Here is a 19,481-nt window from a genome sequence, read left to right as displayed (position 1 = left end):
TTTCGTTTGGCTGAGGTGACAGCTACACAGCAGCACACGCTTATCGCATCAGGCCATCGGCTCTGAAGGAAGCAATGACGCCTGGGGGACCTAGGAGACAAGAAGGGGGGAGAGAGCTTTAAAACCCACAGGAAATGCTTTCACATCTCGGGTGCTGCCACTTCTAAGCTAAGAAGAATTTAAATGAACAGCAAGGTGCTGGGGAGGGAAGGTGCGTGCTTCCTTCCCTCGCTGCCATTCATGCCATCCCTGCGCTGCAGCAGTGCTTTGAAGACAGCGCCGGAGGACGAGGCAGCCGCTGAGCCAGCATGGGATGCTGCAGCCTGAGAGCCAGGCACGCTGGTTCTGCAGGAGAAAGCCAGGATGAGGTGGAGCTGTTGAAGACGGGCAGGACCAGGTAGGGAGCAGTTCTTCGAGGGGTGAGAAACACCGACTGTCTTTGCGCAAACAGAAGGGCATTAATGCTGGCAACTGTGACCCATGGCTGTTTTTGCTTGCTAAATATGACTCACTTGAGAGCTTTCTCTTCTTCCCCTTTTCTAGCCAGAATTTACAGTAGTGCTAAATGTCAGATACTTCTTCTAAACAGAGCCTGCTTGCTTCTCCTTAGTAGGCCCCGTTAGGTGACACAGCCTCATCTCCTCCTGCCATGGAGGTAACCCTTCTACTGGGGGCAATCACCACCACCCCCAGAGCTCGTGCTCTGTTGGAAGCAGATGATTTTGGACTCCATCACACGGCAGGGTCAGCCTGCAGGCCTACAGGAGGCTCAGAGCCATTGGCAACCTCAGCCCTTCCCACATCTTGCTTGGCAGATGCCTTGAACCTCCAGTCACGAAGGTTCAGCAACATCCCAAACAAGCCATGGTTTCTCCCCCTTAGCTAACCCCCAACGCAGATGAGGCCGTTGTCTGTACCTCCTTACCTACCACAAACTGAAAGAAAATACATTTCCCCTCCGCTTTCTTGTGGTCTTTTATATCAACACTGAGCTGCATTTCCTTCCATAATTTCACCAGGAACTGCAGTTATTCTTTCCCTGTCTATTAAGGCAGGTACACAGAGTGCCCTCATCATCTCTGCAAGCCCTTCCCCTTGCCACGGGAAAACTGGGAGTCTAGATGTGCTGATGAATTTTAGGCCGTGATTCTTTGACAGTATTTTCATTATAGCTTTAGCTTTGCTATTCCTTGACATGCCTGCTTTCCGATTCTGCATCTGCTGCATTTTTTCCCCCCTAGATTTCACTGAGCTGCACCCAGCCGGTATTCCAGCTTAAAATAGAAAACTCTAAAATACACAAAATTCATGCCAGAAATCCAGAAGTGTGTCTGCTGACTGAGCATGAATTATTCTCTCTCTTTCAAACAACACACGTAAATCCTTTCCTATGCCTTCCCACAATCTCTTCCATTACAGAAAATGGTCCATTTCAGATGGCCAGAGTGAGGGATCCCTCCAACCTAAGGACCCTGCAGTTCCCACAAAGACAGAAGGGGTGAGTACGAGCAGGGTCACACAGGCAAAGATTCATACATAGTACGCCAGGGAAGAAATCCGTTTGTCTCAGTTTTTGCTCAACAAATTCACATGCAATAAAGTCCATCGTCACCATCAGTGCGGGAGTATTTCCTAGGACCGTGCTTTATCCCATTGCTGAGAGCATGCACAGAGAGAGGAAATGTTCTATACAAGTCACATATATATGTCACATCCAAACCTCCTGTGGGCTGGACTGCAAAATTACCCGTTCTCTCTTTTACCTTATTTATATTTCAGCATCCCTTGACTCCAGATTCCATTTTTTCTCTTCTGATTATCTCTACAGGATATTCCTAGCATGATTTCAGCAAGAAATACTCACTATTTTGTCTTTCCTTTTTTTTCCAGGCAGAAGCACTGTGGGGAAAAACACAGGAAGAACTGCTGAACTTGTTGATCGCTCAGCCCATCGCTGGCTGGGAAGGCAGGAACATCCTTTCTCTTGGGGAGATCGTTTGGTCCTCCTGGGTTTTTCTGAGAAGTTATCACATGGAGGTAATCATCACCACACTATGACCACGGTAATATGCAGGGGATTTTTCCCTTGGGAGACAAAAGATGAGCTAAATTTGAATTTCAAGTGTCCTGCCCAACTCACTGTCAAACCAGTGCTTGACCAAAGCCACAATTTGCCCTGACTTCCTCCTTTCCCCCAAGAGTTAATGCTATTACATTCAACTTTCATTCCACCAGTGCCAGCAAGAGCTGAAAGGATTTCATAGCCGCTTTCTTGAGCAGCACGACTTTTTGTTCATTCATTCTGATAAAAATATCCTTTTGTCAGAAGGCTTTTTTTAATTCTTTTCCCCTAAGAGATAACATTGTGATGGTTGCAAATTTGTACATGTGACGCTCAAGCCCCCTCCACGGGAACTGGAGCTGAGTGGTGAAAGCACTGAGGTGTGACAGCCATTACAGTGGTGTTGACGAAACCAGAAGGGGGAACTGAGACCTGTTCTAACTTTGCCATGGATTCACGCCTCTTTAAGCACATGCTCATTTATCTGAGAAGACAAAATAAAATTACAAAGTAGAGTCATAGGATCATTTGAGCTGGAAGGGACCTTTGAAGGTCATGTGGTCCCACTCCCTTGCAATGAACAGGGACACCCACAGCTAACTCGGGTGCTCCGAGCCTGGTCCAGCCCAATCTTAAACGTTTTCAGCTAAAGTGTGATGTAGTAGTGCAAGTCAACCCGGCAGATAAACACTGCAGAGCTCCCCATCATCCTGCAGGCAGATGTCAATCAATCAGCACTGCATATGGTGATGTGCCAATACAGCATGAGGAGAGACGAAGGGAAAGTGGAGGGCTTTGAAGAATTTCCTTTTCCTTTTAAAAAAAAAATTGAAATGTTGTGGAGGAAAGATGTGACTGGTCTTATTCCAACAGGAGATGTCTGAACGCTACCTTGTGCTGACCTCCTCCTACTTGCTGATTCTTTCTGTGGATCACACAAAGAAGGCATTTGTTTATGAGGTAAAGCACAAGAACCCTTCTATGTCTTGCAGTCACGCTCATTGTCAAGACTTCCCTAATATCTCTTTGCCCACAGCTCTAGCATAGACATGGCAAAAGGAAAGCTTCCTCCTCGGTGCCGTGCCAAGAGCAAGGCTCAGAATGGAGCTCACATGTTCTGGCCCCACCAGCCAAGGCAGACACTTCACTGATTTCAGTGAGGTTTTGGCATATTTTCTAGGACAGGAGCTCAAAATTCTCTCTCTTTTTTTTTTTCCCCAGCTTATTTTGAATAGGGAAGAGCGTCTGCTCCAGAGATTGAAGAGGAAGTGCCAGTTTCTATTTATATTATATTCTGTAATTTTAGCTGGCCTCTTATCACAGCCGCTTTGCTTCCCCAAGGAGAGAGAGTGCAGCTCCCTACCAGAGAGCTAAGCACCAACCAGAAGGCATCAAGAGAAGGTGATAAGAACAGGAGGTGACAGGAGGAGGAGAGTTAGGAAAGGTACAGGAGTGGGCAGGCACGGGGTACCAAAGAGATGCATCCAGGAGAGCTGCCCTCAGCACTGCAGTGCCTCCCAATGGCTTTGGTGCATGTCTGCGGATCCTAAATTTGAGGGAAAAAAGACGAATTAAGAGACTTCCAGCTGCAGGAACTGAGCTGTATAACATCGGAGATGATAAAATTCCAAGTCCAGCTGAGTGGAGTAAGAGGATGGCACAGAAAAGTGATCATCATGTAATGAAATAAAAGCTAAAACGAGGACAAGGTTGCTTTGTCCTTAATATGAACGTCGTCTTTTCTGACATGGCTGGGAGCACGGGGGAGGAATTAAAGAGGCTGCAAGGCAGACAAAATCTGATCTAGTTCACACACAGTACTTTCCTACATCATTCTTGGTTATTCTTACCAATCGACTTCTAACACCGTTCCCATCACACCAGGGTCTCGTTCCTCTTGCTGGGATGCACCTGAGGGAGGTTGTGACTGCCATCAGCTACACATTTGAAATTTCTGGTAAGCCTGCTGGACAGCTTCTGTAGGGGCTGCGACAGTCACAGAATTCACCCGCTGGGTTCAAATGCCATCCATCCTCAGAGCCGGGGCACATTGTGTCTTTGCACAGGGCCCATGATAGAGTCCCGGCTCATTTGCTGCCAAAATTCAGCCGACTTTGACAAATGGATTCAGCACCTCCAGAACCAAATCAAGATGGCAAATGCCAACTACTCAGCCAGTCCCACCAGTAATATCTCTTTCCTGGTAAGTCGGTGGGGAATGATCTAAAGAGAAGGGGCTGAAAACAGGAAACAGTGGCAGCTCTGGAAATGGATTTTCAGAGATCTTTAGAATACGGGCTGAAACTGAACAGTAACTTTATTCAAGAATGCTGTAGATTCTGTCTAGGCTAAAATAAACTTGCTACCCACAACGCTTTATCACTGAACACTTGCAAATGCTGCTCTAAGTTCAGGGGAGGTTTTTGACACGCTGCTGATTGTTTTTCTTCATGAGATGTAGCTGCTACACTGCTAAAAAAAAAATATATCAATTTTCCTCTTAGTTACAGCCAAAAAAACAAAGACTTACTCTTCAGTACATGCTGTCACACGGACTTATAAATACATACAAAACACTGCAACATCCACAAGAGTCACAAGATGGCAGGATTATGCTGCTAGCACCTCGTGGATGTGGCTTAGGGCATCCAATGCCCTCCCCAAAGCTTTCCTCGACGTTGTCCTAAGCTCAGGTTCTTAAAGTGAACGAATGAATTGGAAAGCCAGCTTGCCTTTCTCCCCCTTCCTCGTGCTATTTATTAACAGTGCAACTGAGGTTTCCCTCTTTGTCTTTAAATATCCACTCAGCTCCCCTTGATGTCTGGCATGGCACAGTCTATAGGGTAGTACCGTACTTTAGCCATACCTATCTTCTGTTTTGGATAACCTAAATATTTTTTACCACCCTGTAATCCTGATAAACATCATACTTTGTCTTTTATCACCCTTTGCTTCATCTTAAAAAAAAAATAATAATAATAATTGATGAAGGTGCCTTGTGATGAGCAATGGAAGAAAAGAGCACTGATGAGACATCTCTTGTGTAACACCATTCTGAAATGGGAAGGAAAACCAATTCAACACCTGGGAAGGATTCAGTACCTGACCATGGTGCAAATGGCTACTGGCTGCACAGAGGTAACATATTCTGCTCTGATACTGGATGGCTTTGGCCAGGTTCAAACCAGTTGAGGTTTCATTAAGGATTCACACGGGACTGGTGGGGAAAAAAAGAAAAAAAAAAAAAGAAGAAGCTATAAAGCATAGTTCCCCAAAAAATGTTTTCCAGCATTATGACTGTTGTTCCTGGTGTTGTTATGCTTTTGGCAGGCTACAGAAAAGGTAGCATAAGGTTAAGTATGCTGAAAGTCCCGCAGCATTAAACAGACAAAAGGAAATGCAAAAGGGTGTTTTTCTGAGAGCCACTTCTGAGAACTCTGTCCAGACAGTTGCACTCAACTTCCAAAGAAGCTGGGAGGGGGAGTCCATCCCTTCCTATTACACAGGAAGGACAGAGTTTTCTAAACATTCTGTTATGGGAATGTGCCTGATGTATTTCTAAAAAATATAAACAACACAGCTCATCCTGTGATATCTTATCCAAGCTGACTGATGCCATGAGCAATGTCTATGGCTGGCACAGTATCTAAGGTGCTGCAAGGCAGCTCCACATTTTGAGATGTTGTGATGACGTCTCTAATCACCCCTTTTCCACAGGATCCTAAGGAAAGGCTGCTGATCCTGTTCCCAGAAGACCTGCTTTTCCTCTCTGTGGATGAGGAGAGAACTACAGTCACATATGAGGTAACAGGAAACAGTAGAAATGGTCAAATAAGTACAGAAGTGAGATCTGGTGAACAGCTCCGGGTGATGAAAATAAACAGCAAGGAGAAAAAGGAAGAACGCATAGAAAAGCAGAGTTTTCTTTTCGTTTTTGAAGGGAAAACTCCCCTTGATGGGAATCCAGGCAAAGGAGAAATCCACTGTGCTGGGGAGGTTACAGCTTGAAATTACAGGTAAGTCCAGTAGCAGTTTCTGGAAGGAAAGACTGCTTTTATAAGAAAAAAAAAAGCCTTCCAATGCTCACAGATTCAGCACAGAATCCTCACAGATGTGATGACATTTGGATCTACCACAAGAGACAGTATTTAGTTAAAAGTCAGATTCCACTTCTAGTTGCAACCAGACGGATGCTCTTTAGGGGCTTCTTACTTTTCTGGCTGCTAAGTTGTAATGGCCCTCTACGTTTCCCTGCTCAGGACAGCAGCCAGCCCAGTCCCAGACCTCCATCTTTGCTATCATGGGGAATCTCAGCCTTCTTGTGGTTAAAAGCCAAATCAACTTGGCAGTAGGATGCTGGCTGTAGGGAGAGGCTCTAACCTTGTGTGGGAACAGCCCTTGTGACCTCCCTTGCTATAGGCATTTGCATCCAGCTCCTAACTGCTCCCTGCTGCTGTCTTGCAGGAAACCTGACAGAACCAATCCTTATCAATTGTTCCACAGCAGAAGATTATGAAAAATTACTCTTCCACTTACAGAAGGTATTCTCTCAGACAAGTTTGTGACTCTCTAGTGTATAAATATTTGGCAGATAATATTCACGTTAAAAATAGTATATTCACATGATAAAAAAAAGTTCTTGCTATCTTTTCCAGCCAGAGAAAAACCTCGACACTGTGACACTCCAGCCACCACCAATCATCCCTAAGAAATCCTGGCATCATCATTAGGAGGTCAGCATGCACTGACAAGAAGAGGGTACATGAACACGATCCCATTAGAAAGTGAAGAAGCTGCAAAAATGAATAAGAGGGGATTAGAAATTGGAAACCAAGCTTCTTTCAGACTGAGAGGTGAATAAGGACCTGCAGATGAATGATTCTCCACTGGCTGCTGTTTTGAATGAGCCATTGCAATTGATGTAGGACCTTGTGATTGTGACCTCAGCTGTACATATGCCTCAATGAGAAACCTTTCTCCATTTGCTTGCTATATTTATTGCCTGATCCTTTCCAGGGGGAAAAAAAAAAAAAGAAAGAAAGAAAGAAAGAAACAAACATTGTAAAATACTCTGTAAGCAATACAAATAAAACCATTAACCTGTGCTTAAACCATGCATAGAAAGCAGCATTCACACTTAACAACCTTCCAGCCTCATTCAAGTAGCCATTGCTTTGAAAAACCATCGCTTTTCTTTGAATGGCAGCACAGAGCAATACTCTATGGTGAATAATCCCTTTCCAATTGCTTTTCTTCCTCACCCAAACCAAGGACATGTCCCCATCGTCTCCTTACTGCTTTCTGCCCTCCAAGACGAACAACCCAAACACTTCAAGTGGGGCCAAGTCAAATTATATCCATTCATTTTGATGCTTTCACAGTACTTCATTCGGATTTTGAACACCTTCAGAATCACCTTTACACTCTACATCAACGTGGCAAGGAAAATGAAGCATTGCTGCAAACCAGAATAATTAAGCATTTCATACACTGTTCTCAGTTACCTGCGGGCTAATCAACAAGGTTGCATCCAGGGGATGTCTGCAAAGTCACCTGAAAAAGCTTTGCATGGTCCCATGGCCCCTATTTTATCCCAGCTTTCCACCTATGCAGCCTACACTGGCCACTTGTAAATCAAGAAAATGGAAAGCTGGGTATACTGTAAAACCAGATACATCAACAGATGAGGGAAAAACAAAGAAAAGTATGTCCACAAGCAAAATAAATTATGCCTCTTTCTCATAAGCTTTCCCAACCTCTGCCATGCTGGACTCAACCTGGGGAAAAAATAAAATCAAAAGTTATTCAGAAAAACAGGTGTAATTTCCCTTTCTTTGAGAAGAAAACAAAAAGAAAAAAAAAAATGAGGAAGAAAGCCCTGTGAAAATACTTTTTTTTTTTTTACCTTCTTCAGTTTCAAAATCCTAATAATTTGCAGAAAACATGAGCAAACAAGTCAGCATAACAAAACACTGCCTGCACAAATCCTTATTGACTTTCTGTTTGAGCAAAACCTGTGCTATGAGAACACATTTCTGTACCTCAGGCAATTCTCTTATCCTGTTACTCTTTCACTTTTTTTTTTTTTTTTTTTTTTTTTTTAATTGCAGCTAAAATACTCAGAAATCCCCAGGGCTCAGTGAGGCCCCAAACACCTCTGATCATCACTTATCATCAAATCTTTTTGAGCCTGTATGTGTAATACACACAGCAGCTTGAGATTAAGCAAATGACTACATTAAGGGGTATTACCTTATTCCCCTAACTGCTACCCTGCCTTTCCTAAACTGTGTGGGAAGGTCTTCAAGCCACTTCTAAGTATCAAACCTTGTCACAATCAAAGTTTAAAAGCTTTTTGTTTTAACAGGGTGAAGTTTGTTACACGTTTACACTTCTTCAGGACTTTCTCTGTGTAGATTTAAGCAAAAAATCCAGCTGTAGACATTATGTGGACGTGAATGATTTGAGGGAAAAGCCTCTCTTAGGCAAAGCCCACATCAAGTGATCAAGCTGAAGCTCAACTGAGAACTTGAGAAACTATAAACACTGAGATTGAGCTGAAAATTAGGCCACAGTTCAACCCAAATGTTGCCAAAATCCTATAAGTGAGCACTGATAAAATAAACTTACGGTTCTTTCTGAATGGAAACTGAAACAGTGATTTCTCACAAGCTCACTCTTCTGAGCTGATAGCGTTCATTTTCTTTGATGCAAAGTACAGCTCCTTTACTGGAATGCTCCAAGGCTTAGATGATTCACACTTTGGGTTTTTCCCTTTTAATTTGAGCTCTAAGAAGTCAGGAAATCGGTTGCTTTTTCCATCAATTACCAGCCATGAAGGCAGGTGGTTAGGTAAGTATGAAGTAGAACTGCTCTTCAAGGTAGGCATATAGAAATCTGAGAGGCCACTGTACAAATTTCCCGTGGATATTATGGCTCTGTTCATCATGTTTCAGTATTAACTGGCAGTAATTGTTGGCTGTTCAACACCCACAGCCCAGGAAGTCTTCCACTCCTCACCAGAATTTGCCCAGTACGTTGCCATAGGCAGGGACTTCATCTAGATGCTTGAGTCTTTCTTCCTCCAGACAGTATCTTCTGTCATTTGTTTTGCCCCAAATGTTGCTTTTTCTCTGCCATTGTCAGCAACAGAAAAAGTGGCCAGCAGAGTTTCCTGTTACTTTGGTTGCTGGTAGCTGAGATTCCGGCTTAGCTACCAGTCAGGAAGTGTTAAGCCACTTACTGAAAAAGGAGAAAACTCACAAGTTCACCAATCAGAAATATGACAGAGGAGTTTGGAGGTACATTACTGAAATAGCCAAAGTTCTGCAAGACAGAAGTGAGTTGGAAAAGTAAAACTGAGTTACTCTCAGGAACTACGAAGTGACCTAAAGATTAAAACCTTTTCTTTCCAGTTTGCTTAATTATATCAAATACACACTTAATTCAATTGTTGAGTTTATTTTACCTTTACAAAGGGTCATAATCCAAAATCTGACTGAAAAACATGCTATATTAAAAAATGAAGGTTCCATAGAGAGCAGAGAGTAAACATGGCCAGCACAGGAGCAGTAAGAAGAGCCTTGACCGCAGGAGTTCAGACGTTAGAAGTATATTAAATCCCATAGTGCATCTGCTTATAAGGCAGAGCCAATCTTGCACTTCAAACTAAGTATAAAACTCACACATCAAAGTCCTGTTTCATCCAGTCCAATGCTTGGCACCTTTCATGAATCTCCAGTTCACCTCAGTTAAAAATCTGCATATTTCTCAATGCAACGGAAGAAAAGACTTTTGAAATGAATTTTACATGGCAATACCTATGGGAAAAATTATCAGCAATGCACAAATTAACAGCAGAAGGATCAAAGAAGGCAAAAATACACTGAAAGTACTAATTAAGTTTCACAATACGCTTTTAAGAACTGTCACTCCTCCCATTTTATATGATAGGAAAGCTAATGTAAAAGGACATCAGCAGTCCTACATGGAATAACAGGGAAGACAGAAGATTAAAACTGGAGCTATGAAGGAATGCATTACATTGGATAAGGATAACCCTTTGCACTTCATTTCCCCCTACAACTATTTCACCCAGTTGTAAGATTTTATAGTGCACAACAACAACAAAAAGTAACAGCAACAAGATAACTCCTCCTGATATAATCGCTGAGGAAATGTTCAGCAACAAAAGAATGTCCATAAATCATGAAACTAATTCTTTAGTTTAGGAGCTTGCCAAGAAGCTCCTCCTTTGAAGAAGGTTTCAAGAAAGACCAACAGGAAACAAACAGCCTTGGAGCTACATGACTAGGTTAGGAAGGAAATATTCCACTTTTCAGGACCCTCTTTTCAACAGATCATGCAATCCACACCATGGAGACAATACCTTGTAAGGGGTGCAATATGAGATATCTATAAACTTTTACTTGAAGGCTGATTCAAACTCCTTTTTGACCAGAATTGGTTTAGCCACGAGCCTACTCCAAGCAGCTTTCTCCAGAGTATATTAAGTCTTATCTTTCTCTAAACAGCATGATTCTCACTGGAGTCTATCAGAAGCCTCTTTTATTTAATTCGTTATTCCAGGTACCAAAGGTTGCTGAGCTATAGAGAAGAACAGGGATAAAAGTTACTTCTGTTGCAACTGGAGAGTGGTCCATGGATTAAAATTAATGGCCCTTTGCTGCCTATCAAGGAGGAGCCTGTGGGTAATACTATATTTCCTGTAGCCCTGGAGGGACTAATGGTGGAACATCGGTCTTTTATGTTCCTGTCAGTTTGTGGGAGCACCACACAAGAGTGTGCAGAAGATGCAAAGTGGAATAATAATGACAGAAAGGGTCCCTGATCCCAAGCAACATTAAAAAGAGCATCAACAACAACAAAAAAAAACAACAAAAAAAAAACCCCCACACCCAAACAACAAAACCCACAGCTCAGATAAACTCTACAAAGCAATGCAGCTGAACAGAATGTCAGCCTGACTTAGCAGATTCTTTGTTTCTAAATGCTATGTTTGTTAAGAATCAAAGCAAAACATGGTCCCACACCACATCCTTATCTCTAAATTGGAGAGAAACAGATCTGAAGGGTAGACTATACAATGGATAAGGAATTGGTTGGACAGTCACAGCCAGAGGGTTGTGGTCAGTGGCTTTATGTCCAAGTGAAGGCTGAAAATGAGTGGTGTCCCCTGGGGGGGGTCTATCCTGAGACCAGTGATCTCCAGCATCTTTATCAGTGACATAGACAGTGGGATCGAGCTCACTCTCAGCAAGTTTGCAGACAACTCCAAGCTGAGCGGTGCAGTTGATATGGCAGAAGGAAAGAATGCCATCCAGAGGGACCTGGAGGTTTGACAAGTGAGCCCATGAGAACTTAATGATGTTCAACAAGACCAAGTGCAAAGTGTTGCACTTGGGTCAGGGTAATCCCAGCTACGTGTACATGCTGAGAGAAGAACTCAATGAGAACAGTCCTCTGCAGAGGACTTGATGGGTCTAGTGGGTGAAAAGCTGGATATGAATCAGCTTGCAGCACGGAGGTGTTCCAGGATGGGTTGGGTGGGACTTTGGGCAGCCTGACCCAGTGCCTGATTTAGTGGTTGGCAACCCTGCCCACTGTAGGGGAGCTGGACAAGATGATCTCTCAGGTTCCTTCCAACCCAAAGCCATTCTAGGATTCTATGAAAACTTACTCCAAACCCATTCCTTATTTCTATGTACATAGTGATGTTTATGCACTCAGTCCCTCCCTCCTGTTTGGTTTACAGCTGAGCTCAGCTCCTCATTCTCACAGCACGTTGCAGTTTATCTGTTCTCAGTGGAGACTCGGAGGTTGGAAGTAGTAAGGTTTCTCTTCCAGTATCTTGTCTCCATGTTCTTCTTCTGGAAACTGGCAGCTGTAAGTCTCTTCTTTATGGTGGGGTGGTTGTGGAGCCAATGGCAGCCTAGAGAAGTTACATTCCACATCTGCAGTGAGAATAAGCAAAAACACTGCACATGCAAGAGGCCTTCATACAGCTCAGTCGCTCCATTACCTTTTCCAGCAAAGACCCACTCTGAGGAGGGGGGCAAAGATACAGCTGAGGCACTGCATCTTAGTGAAACCAAGCAGCCAGTCCAGAAATCACGCAGCAAATCAGCATTTACTCTGTTTACTCAACTTACTCCCTTCTGAATCTGGAGTACACACTGTTCTCCAGTGAAAAACCACAGGGAGGCCCACAAAGCACACTTACTGTCAGCTGCGGGGTGTTTCTCCTTCTTCAGCAACCATATGCAGAGATGCAAGAAGAAGGTCAGCAAGATGAGAACAAATAGACCCACTGCTGTCAGGATGGCCAGCATAATGGTGTACCGAGAATCATTTGTAACACTGTCTGCAATTAAATATACAATACAGAATAAGAAAACGCGTGCCCAGATAAATGTCAAAGGAAAGGCAGTGCTTCCAAGGAAATTTTAAGGTTAACTTCCTCTTTCCGTGGAAATTTATTTGCCTGGGATAAATGCAGTGCAGTTGTTTGCAATAAAACTGAGGTGCTCCCAGGCAAAGGTGCAGTGGATCACTATCTGTGGTAAAAAGCATTCATGCAAAAAGCAGCACTATCACTTGCTCTATCTACTCTGTTCTGATTTTCGCTCTTTAGGGGGATTCACCTTCAATGTTTTCTTGAAAAGCAATACAGTAAGCCAAATTTTCACACTTCTGTCAGCCTCACAGAAATTAAAAGTAGCACTTTTCAGCAGTTTCTCTCAGCAGTACTAACAGTTTCTCTAAATGAAAGGCCCAAGGAATCTGAAAGGTACCTCAGCGGTAAGGGAAAGGTAGAGACAGAAACTTTCTCTGATATTCAGTACCTGCAAAGCTTGCAAACAGTCATTCCTGTGCAGCTTGATCCACAAGGAGACACACCGTTTCAATACTGAGTGTTGTGGACTGAACAAATACTTGTAAAGGAAGTGAATGACCCACTGAGCTATTGTCTTCTGAGAAAAATCTAGCTAAGCAGCAGCAGAGGTTCTGTGGAAAACTGAAAGTTTCCTAGCTGTGCTCTCAGGACAACTGCTGGTTGCGTGGGTCAACAGTTGTAACCTGTATTAATACCGGCAAAAACACAACAGTCATTTTCAAAGCAAGCTAGCATGATAGCAAGCCTCTGGGTAGTACCTATGCAGGAGGTCAACTACTGCAGATGTAGAAAGAAAGAGGAGGCTCAAAAAAAAAAACAAAAAAACAAAGCATTGTGAGCTGATACCTCGGTCCAAATATTTAACCAGGTAGCCACATAATGAATTGTGTGTGCTGTTGCCTTGCTTGATTGTTAGAAGGCCAGAACTTTCACAACTAAAAGAAGAGAGAGAGTCATATTTAGAATGCTGCTGCCCTTTCTTTCATTCCTCCCCAGCCTTTTTCCTTGGCTTCCTTTCTTCCTTCCCACTGCTCTTTCCATAGCTCATTTCCTTTGTTTCTTTTTCATAGCATTGCAGGTAAAATTATGGCTGCCCCATAAGAAGATAACACCAGATCAAAATTGTCTCCATGCATATTTCTTTTAATTTTTGGTACAACTGATGGCCCTATTTGGCATAATTTTGCATCAGTTTGTGCTGGACTTAAAAGCAGGCTTTAAGGTTTGCTTTGAGATTGGCTAAAAAGCCAGAAGATAAATTTGTACTGCTGAATTTAAAAAGCCCAATCATTTAATCTCACTGGTGTTCTCATCTCCGATTCAATTTACCAATCTAAATATTAGTATTTGACACATTTGTCATGCATGTCACCAAAAATATCAATACTTACTCAGTCCAGCTTTGGCACCAGCTGTTCTTACCATTAGAATAGGTTCCTGTCTCACATGGTTTACATGAATATGTATAGTAAAAAACACCTATAAGAAAAGAGAACATGAATTATTAGTGGTCAGTGCCTTTAACGAAAGACACAGAGGTACAACAGCTTAGAGGACTCTTTCTGCTTTATGAATCACACTCCTGGAGAGATGTACAAAGCAGCTCTTGCCAGTTTTGCATCTTTGGACACATAGGGGTTTTACTCTCACTGAGGCCATGATATAGACAACATTCCTCTCCTTTATATCACAAGCATTCCCAAAAGTGGATTAAAATAAGTGAATGGAACTGTGGCTCAGCAAGCTACTTTTATTAAGCTTTGCCTTTTAGAGACATTTGTGTTTCTTTAGTTACCTAGCCTAATCAGCTCCTCGCCCTCTGGACATTCAGTTTTCCTGCAGGAGGTGCAGGACCTATCAGCACAACTGAATCCCTGAGGACACTTGCAGTCGGCATCTTTCGCTTCTTCACATGGGCTGATGTTCTCTGTAATGAAGAAAGAGAGAATTAAGAGTTGCCTTTGTAACTGAAATGCATTTCACCATTAATCTGACCGGCTGATACACATGAAACACACCAATAACCCATCCAGTCAGCTCTCAGAATGCTGCCAGAGCTCTTCTCAGCCAAGCTCAACATTAGAGCAGAGATGCTCAAAAGATCCTTGGCCAATGAAGATCAAGTTCCCTTTCCTTGCCTTTCCCAACAGCAGCTGTGACTTTCTATTCTCTGATGGAAGAAGGGAGTCTAAATCTAAGCCAAAAAACCAACGTGCTTCCTATTCTGTTTCCAGAGGAATTCTACTGTGAACTTTGCTTGCTCCCCACAAATGTCATCTCTAATTGTGAGGCTCCTGTGTTCATGAAAGCAAAGGAGTAATTGCATCTACTGATCCCATCAGCAAACAGTTCTATCAAGCAGTTCTTTCAACTGGGAGACCAGTTAAAGGAAAATACTATTTAACTCAAAGGTTTTGTGACCCTAAAGAAAAAAAATAAATAAATGGGGGAAACGTTTAAAAACCCACAGCAAATTGTGAAGATTATTTCCTGAGATTGGTGATGGAATGTATGGGTCTACCAGGAACTGCCTACGGTTTCCTCTGCTCACCTCTGGCCTCCTCTTATTGGTTTTGATAACGTAATGAAGGCAGACAAAAAAAAAAAAAAAAGAAGAAACAGCTTCAGGATGCTTCTTTCTGTATTACTAGTGGGGGATTCTGGAGCAGATCCCACTGAGCAATGACTCTCCTACTGCACCCTATATCACTTGATCTCAGTTGGAGTAGAAATACCCTGGGGTCTTGATAGCACCTCTGGCAAGTGCTACGTTAGAGGAAGCAGCCTTTCTGTCCACACAGAACAAGAATTCTCCAGCTACTGAGCAGAGGCAGCCCATAAAGCAGAAGGGATCTTCTCCTTCACTGTATTCACACTAATTTTCTGCATCCCTTCGCTGATCTGAAGGAGTCACAGTAAGGAACTGAATGACATTGCTTCTAAAAGCTCATTCTGCCACTATCTCCTCCACAGTCACCACCAGGTCCAGTGTCCTACTGGTCACTGTGATAATGAACACACTGCCTCCTCCAGCCCCTTTCCTACTACAGAGCAAGAAGCACAGGCACATAAATCTTCAACACACATCCACTCTGAAGCTAAAGGACATTTGGAATTTAGCGGGGCAGGAAGGAAATCCTCGTGGTTTTGTTTTGAATACACAACTACTCAAAGCACATACACACCTGAAAGAAGACAAACAGATCATTCTCTTACCTGTGCCGGAGAAGCATTTGGGGCAGCATTTCTTTACATCCTTAGCAATTGCTCTCAGCTCACCATCAGGGCACGTTGATGCCAGAGTCTGGTGTGCCCAGTGCCACAGGTACATTGCCAGCAGCAAGCAAGCTCGAGTATTGAGCAGACAGACTTCTCTTCTCCATACAGTCATGTCTCAAGCTCTACAGCCCCACAGCAAGTGAGGGTGGGCTTCTATCAGGACTTCCCCTGCAAAAATTCTCCTCCACCTGAGACTATGGGAAGGTACTGCGCTTTTTGTAGTGGTGGCTGTGGTTGCTCTTCCTGGTTCTTTAGGGGCGGGGAAATGTTTTTGCTTGGCACCATCAGATGCTTAGAGGGCTAAGCAATCATGTGCCAGCAACGTGAATAAGGATAGGAGTAAGATGCAGAACCACATAATTCGATTTTCAGTGGATTTTGCAGTTGATACACAATTGATAATTAATGCAAATTAAAGCACAGTGTGAACTTCAGACTATTTAATTCTGGCTTATAGCTCCTAGAGAATTCAGAAACAGTCAAGGATTTAGCTATCGGATATGCAGTGTACAGTAAGGCCATACATCCATATATTTTCCTGATTCTGTTCATTGTTTTCAACTTCTTCACGCTGGTTCAGCAGACTCTTATTTCCATGGCTGATGTAACTCCATACAGACACCGTGAAACCAAGAGGAAATAATACTGCTCCAAGATCAGCCCTGATGCCATAAGATGAGAGTAGTTGCAGGGACCCATGCAGATCCTCTGTCCTCACTTTCCTGGGATGCAAGTAAAAACAGCTCCTCAACAGAATGATACCAAAATTACACATAGGTACAGACATATCACCTGTAATCATGACTTGCTGGATTTAAATTTTACACAGTCTTGTCTTATACAAACACAGACACACACTTCCAACACTGCTTTGTGTTTAGATAGCTTGCTTTTTTATGGTTACATTTATGTGCATAGCCAAGACAATATTTAAAATCCAGTCTTGTTCTCAACTGAACTGATGAATTCAGACACAAAGAACTCGGAACAGATTCTTCTCCACACTGCATGATGACACATACGTCAAGGCAAAGGAGAATTGAGACTTGAGAAATGAGTTCCAGTGGAAAATACCATACTTTGGCATTTGACTTGCTCTTCATAGGGCTTGCTATATTGTTTCTTTAGTTTAATACAAGCCAATGATGCCTAAAGAAGTTTCCCACACAGATACTATTGTTCCTTTGCTGTGTTCTGTGCTTTCTTCTGAAGATTCATCCATAGATCTCACAGAGTGGTCAAGCAGCACATGCTTCACTTGCTCCTTGGTCTGTTCAGTATCTACTTGTGTTCCTGTCACGAGCTGGAAGCAATCAGATAAATTTGGCATGCAATAGATCCTTCCAGGTGGAACCTTTCTGCCAAAAGCTTGCATCCCATCTAGCTGCTGCAAGGCTAAAGGTCAAGAACCAGTGATTTAATTTGGCTTTTTTTTTTTCCCCCCAGAAAACACCTTCAGAAGGCCAACTGTTGTTCTTCTGCAACTGCAAGCCTGCTAGTTTGTATGCCAGCCACACAGGAGATCCCCTCCTCTTCCCTCACAGCACTGTTCCTCACAATACTGACAGCCTGTGCCACTCATGCTGCACAGAAACCCAGAGACACTCAGCCTGCTGCTGCTCAGCTGGCTACCAAGGACTGGTACTTTGTGTTAGGGTTCCTGCCACCAGCTCATTCAAACAGCATCAGAAGTGTTGGACAACACATGAAAAGCCACAGGTAGTGACCAGGGGGCTTCTCTTGGCTAGAGAACAAGGTGCAGTCAGCACACAGACCTCTACCTCATCCTCTGAAGACAGTGAGGGTCATAAGAGTCTACAGTCTTACAATCAAGTCAAATTATTAGGCAAAAGCACTGAGTGCTGCAACATGTTCTACAGGCTAATCAGTTATGACCACTTCTGAAATGTACACCAGCCCTGACCACCTCTGCAGATATTTACATTATCTCTAGCTTGTGTCAGAATAGGATGAGAATACAGATAATTTCTTTACGGTCAAAGAACTTCTTCATGGTCAAATTCCTGACCATGGTTACATTAAGATTCACCCCAGGGCATTCTAACTGCAATACTGCTGGTCTGTATCACTATAGGAATCAATTGCTTGTTCTCCTCCAATTTTTGGAATATTGGTGCTTTATGAATTGGTCTTCACAGGTCCTCATTCTTGCTGAACTACTACAGTTGGGTACAAGCACTGTCAGATGATGGAACATTACAGTCAGAAAACTGACAAACAAAGCAAGACTAAACCACTAGTGTCAGCAGTGACCTTTTAGAGACAACTCAATTGTCTGTCTTCAGAATCTTCGGGGTTTTTCAGAAGCTAATCTTACCTGTCTCTGAGGTATTGACATTTTATCTGCTGACTCCTTTCTTGCTCAGTCCCATATGTGACACATGTTGATGCTGCCAGGCCTCATGCTGGTACCTGAGCCGGATCTGCACCTGTTGACAGAACAAATGTCCACTTCACTAATCAAATCAGCAGTAGTTCTTATCTCCTCACCTTCAGTTCTGGTGGTTTTATTAAGAAGCAGCTACAGGATTAACTAGACAATATTTGACTAAAACTAGACATTTTGGCTACCAGTAATCCTTACAGTCTGCAGTTTCCTAGGCAAGCAGAGGCGTGCAGTTTCTGTAAATCCATATGACCTGCATTCAAAATTACAAGGTCATAAGAAGCAACGTGGTCTTCACGGTTACCTGAGCACATTTCATGCCATGCTTTCTCCTTTGCGTGAAGTAAAAAGGCATAGCTGGCACAGAACTGCCAAGAACAGGCAAAGAGATGAAGCTATCAGCTGAGATGCTCAGAAATACCTTGGGGTTCCAGAGTTTGCTGCTGCCATGGTCCCTTCAAAGAGACACTGCAAGGAACCATACTGGAATTCAAGCTGAATGGTCTTTAATGCTCTTATTCCTCAGCCTTGAATGAAGGGATCAGTATTTTATGACTGTCTTCAATAAACGAGCCTTGATTCTGAGTATGGAGCCACAGTGCATTAAGAGTCCTGGGAAAGATGGATTTCTTCTTTGGAGTCGATGGATCTACCAATTTGCTTGCTGGGGGTAGGGAACAACAACAAAGAAAAAGTAACCACTTCTCAAACGCAATTATTTTTTTGAAAGTTCAGTAGATTTACTGATGCTGCTTTTACCAGTGTTACCAATGATAAGTCAGGTTTCCTGACATTGACCAAAACAGCAACCTACGTAATTCTTCAAAAGTAAGAGGTTATTCACATGAAATCTATGTAATTTCTTGAATGACTAACGATAGATTAAGGTAGATGTCGCTTTGTTAGCTCTCTCTTATCAGCTCCTTTTATCCCACAGTAGCCATCATTAGCTAGTTTTCACAGTTATAGCCAAATTCTATCTGTCAGTCTTTATTATAGAGCCCTTTACTATGCCACGAGAGCTACAGGAGAGTTATCTCACGTGATTGCATGACTTGCTGTGCCAGGGAGCCTGAGCAGAGCAGCAGCTCTGGAGGGCTGCAGGACATGTAGAGAAGCAGATGGGGCACATGGTAAGCCCAGTGTCACAAGGACATTCATCTGTTGAGTCCCTTCTCAGCAGGATATCATATGATGTACAACAACATCCATGGTCCAGGGAAGAAAAAGCTTACAGAAATTAACTCAGCTGCAATTGGAAACTAGAAGACAAAAGTATCACATGCTCCTTTCAGTTCTGCTGAACTAACTTTAAC

The 19,481-nt window shown here is 43.0% G+C and overlaps 2 protein-coding genes across 4 annotated transcripts; one reads left to right on the top strand and one right to left on the bottom strand.

The window, feature by feature from the left end:
- The first annotated feature begins 1 nt into the window (after nucleotide 1).
- Nucleotides 2–7,876, top strand: LOC104914136 (putative pleckstrin homology domain-containing family N member 1). 2 transcript variants are annotated; one of them, XM_010722778.4, is made up of 11 exons: nucleotides 6–397; nucleotides 1,420–1,498; nucleotides 1,891–2,037; nucleotides 2,936–3,022; nucleotides 3,947–4,019; nucleotides 4,129–4,265; nucleotides 5,054–5,200; nucleotides 5,780–5,866; nucleotides 6,003–6,078; nucleotides 6,527–6,603; nucleotides 6,718–7,876. In XM_010722778.4, exons 1-11 carry the CDS (start codon nucleotides 309–311, stop codon nucleotides 6,790–6,792), a joined length of 1,074 nt encoding a protein of 357 aa, XP_010721080.1. In that variant the 5' UTR covers nucleotides 6–308; the 3' UTR covers nucleotides 6,793–7,876. The 2 variants fall into 2 exon arrangements, with proteins under 2 accessions (XP_010721081.1, XP_010721080.1); XM_010722779.4 differs by lacking the exon at nucleotides 6,527–6,603 and having other exon boundaries at nucleotides 2–397.
- A 1,636-nt stretch (nucleotides 7,877–9,512) lies between these two features.
- Nucleotides 9,513–19,481, bottom strand: TNFRSF18 (TNF receptor superfamily member 18). 2 transcript variants are annotated; one of them, XM_085242381.1, is made up of 8 exons: nucleotides 18,587–19,481; nucleotides 18,097–18,208; nucleotides 15,696–17,061; nucleotides 14,275–14,406; nucleotides 13,871–13,958; nucleotides 13,326–13,414; nucleotides 12,306–12,446; nucleotides 9,513–12,036 (listed from the first exon to the last, which is right to left on the bottom strand). In XM_085242381.1, the coding sequence occupies exons 3-8, from the start codon at nucleotides 15,868–15,870 to the stop codon at nucleotides 11,885–11,887; spliced, it is 777 nt and encodes a 258-aa protein (XP_085098507.1). In that variant the 5' UTR covers nucleotides 15,871–17,061; nucleotides 18,097–18,208; nucleotides 18,587–19,481; the 3' UTR covers nucleotides 9,513–11,884. The 2 variants fall into 2 exon arrangements, with proteins under 2 accessions (XP_085098507.1, XP_003212294.2); XM_003212246.5 differs by having other exon boundaries at nucleotides 15,696–16,480.

The sequence above is a fragment of the Meleagris gallopavo genome, chromosome 23 (assembly GCF_905368555.1).
Source record: "Meleagris gallopavo chromosome 23, MGAL_WU_HG_1.1, whole genome shotgun sequence".
Classification (NCBI taxonomy): Eukaryota; Metazoa; Chordata; class Aves; order Galliformes; family Phasianidae; genus Meleagris; species Meleagris gallopavo.
The sequence above is the reverse complement of the archived record's forward strand: the minus strand, read 5'-3'. Positions and strand labels throughout refer to the sequence as shown.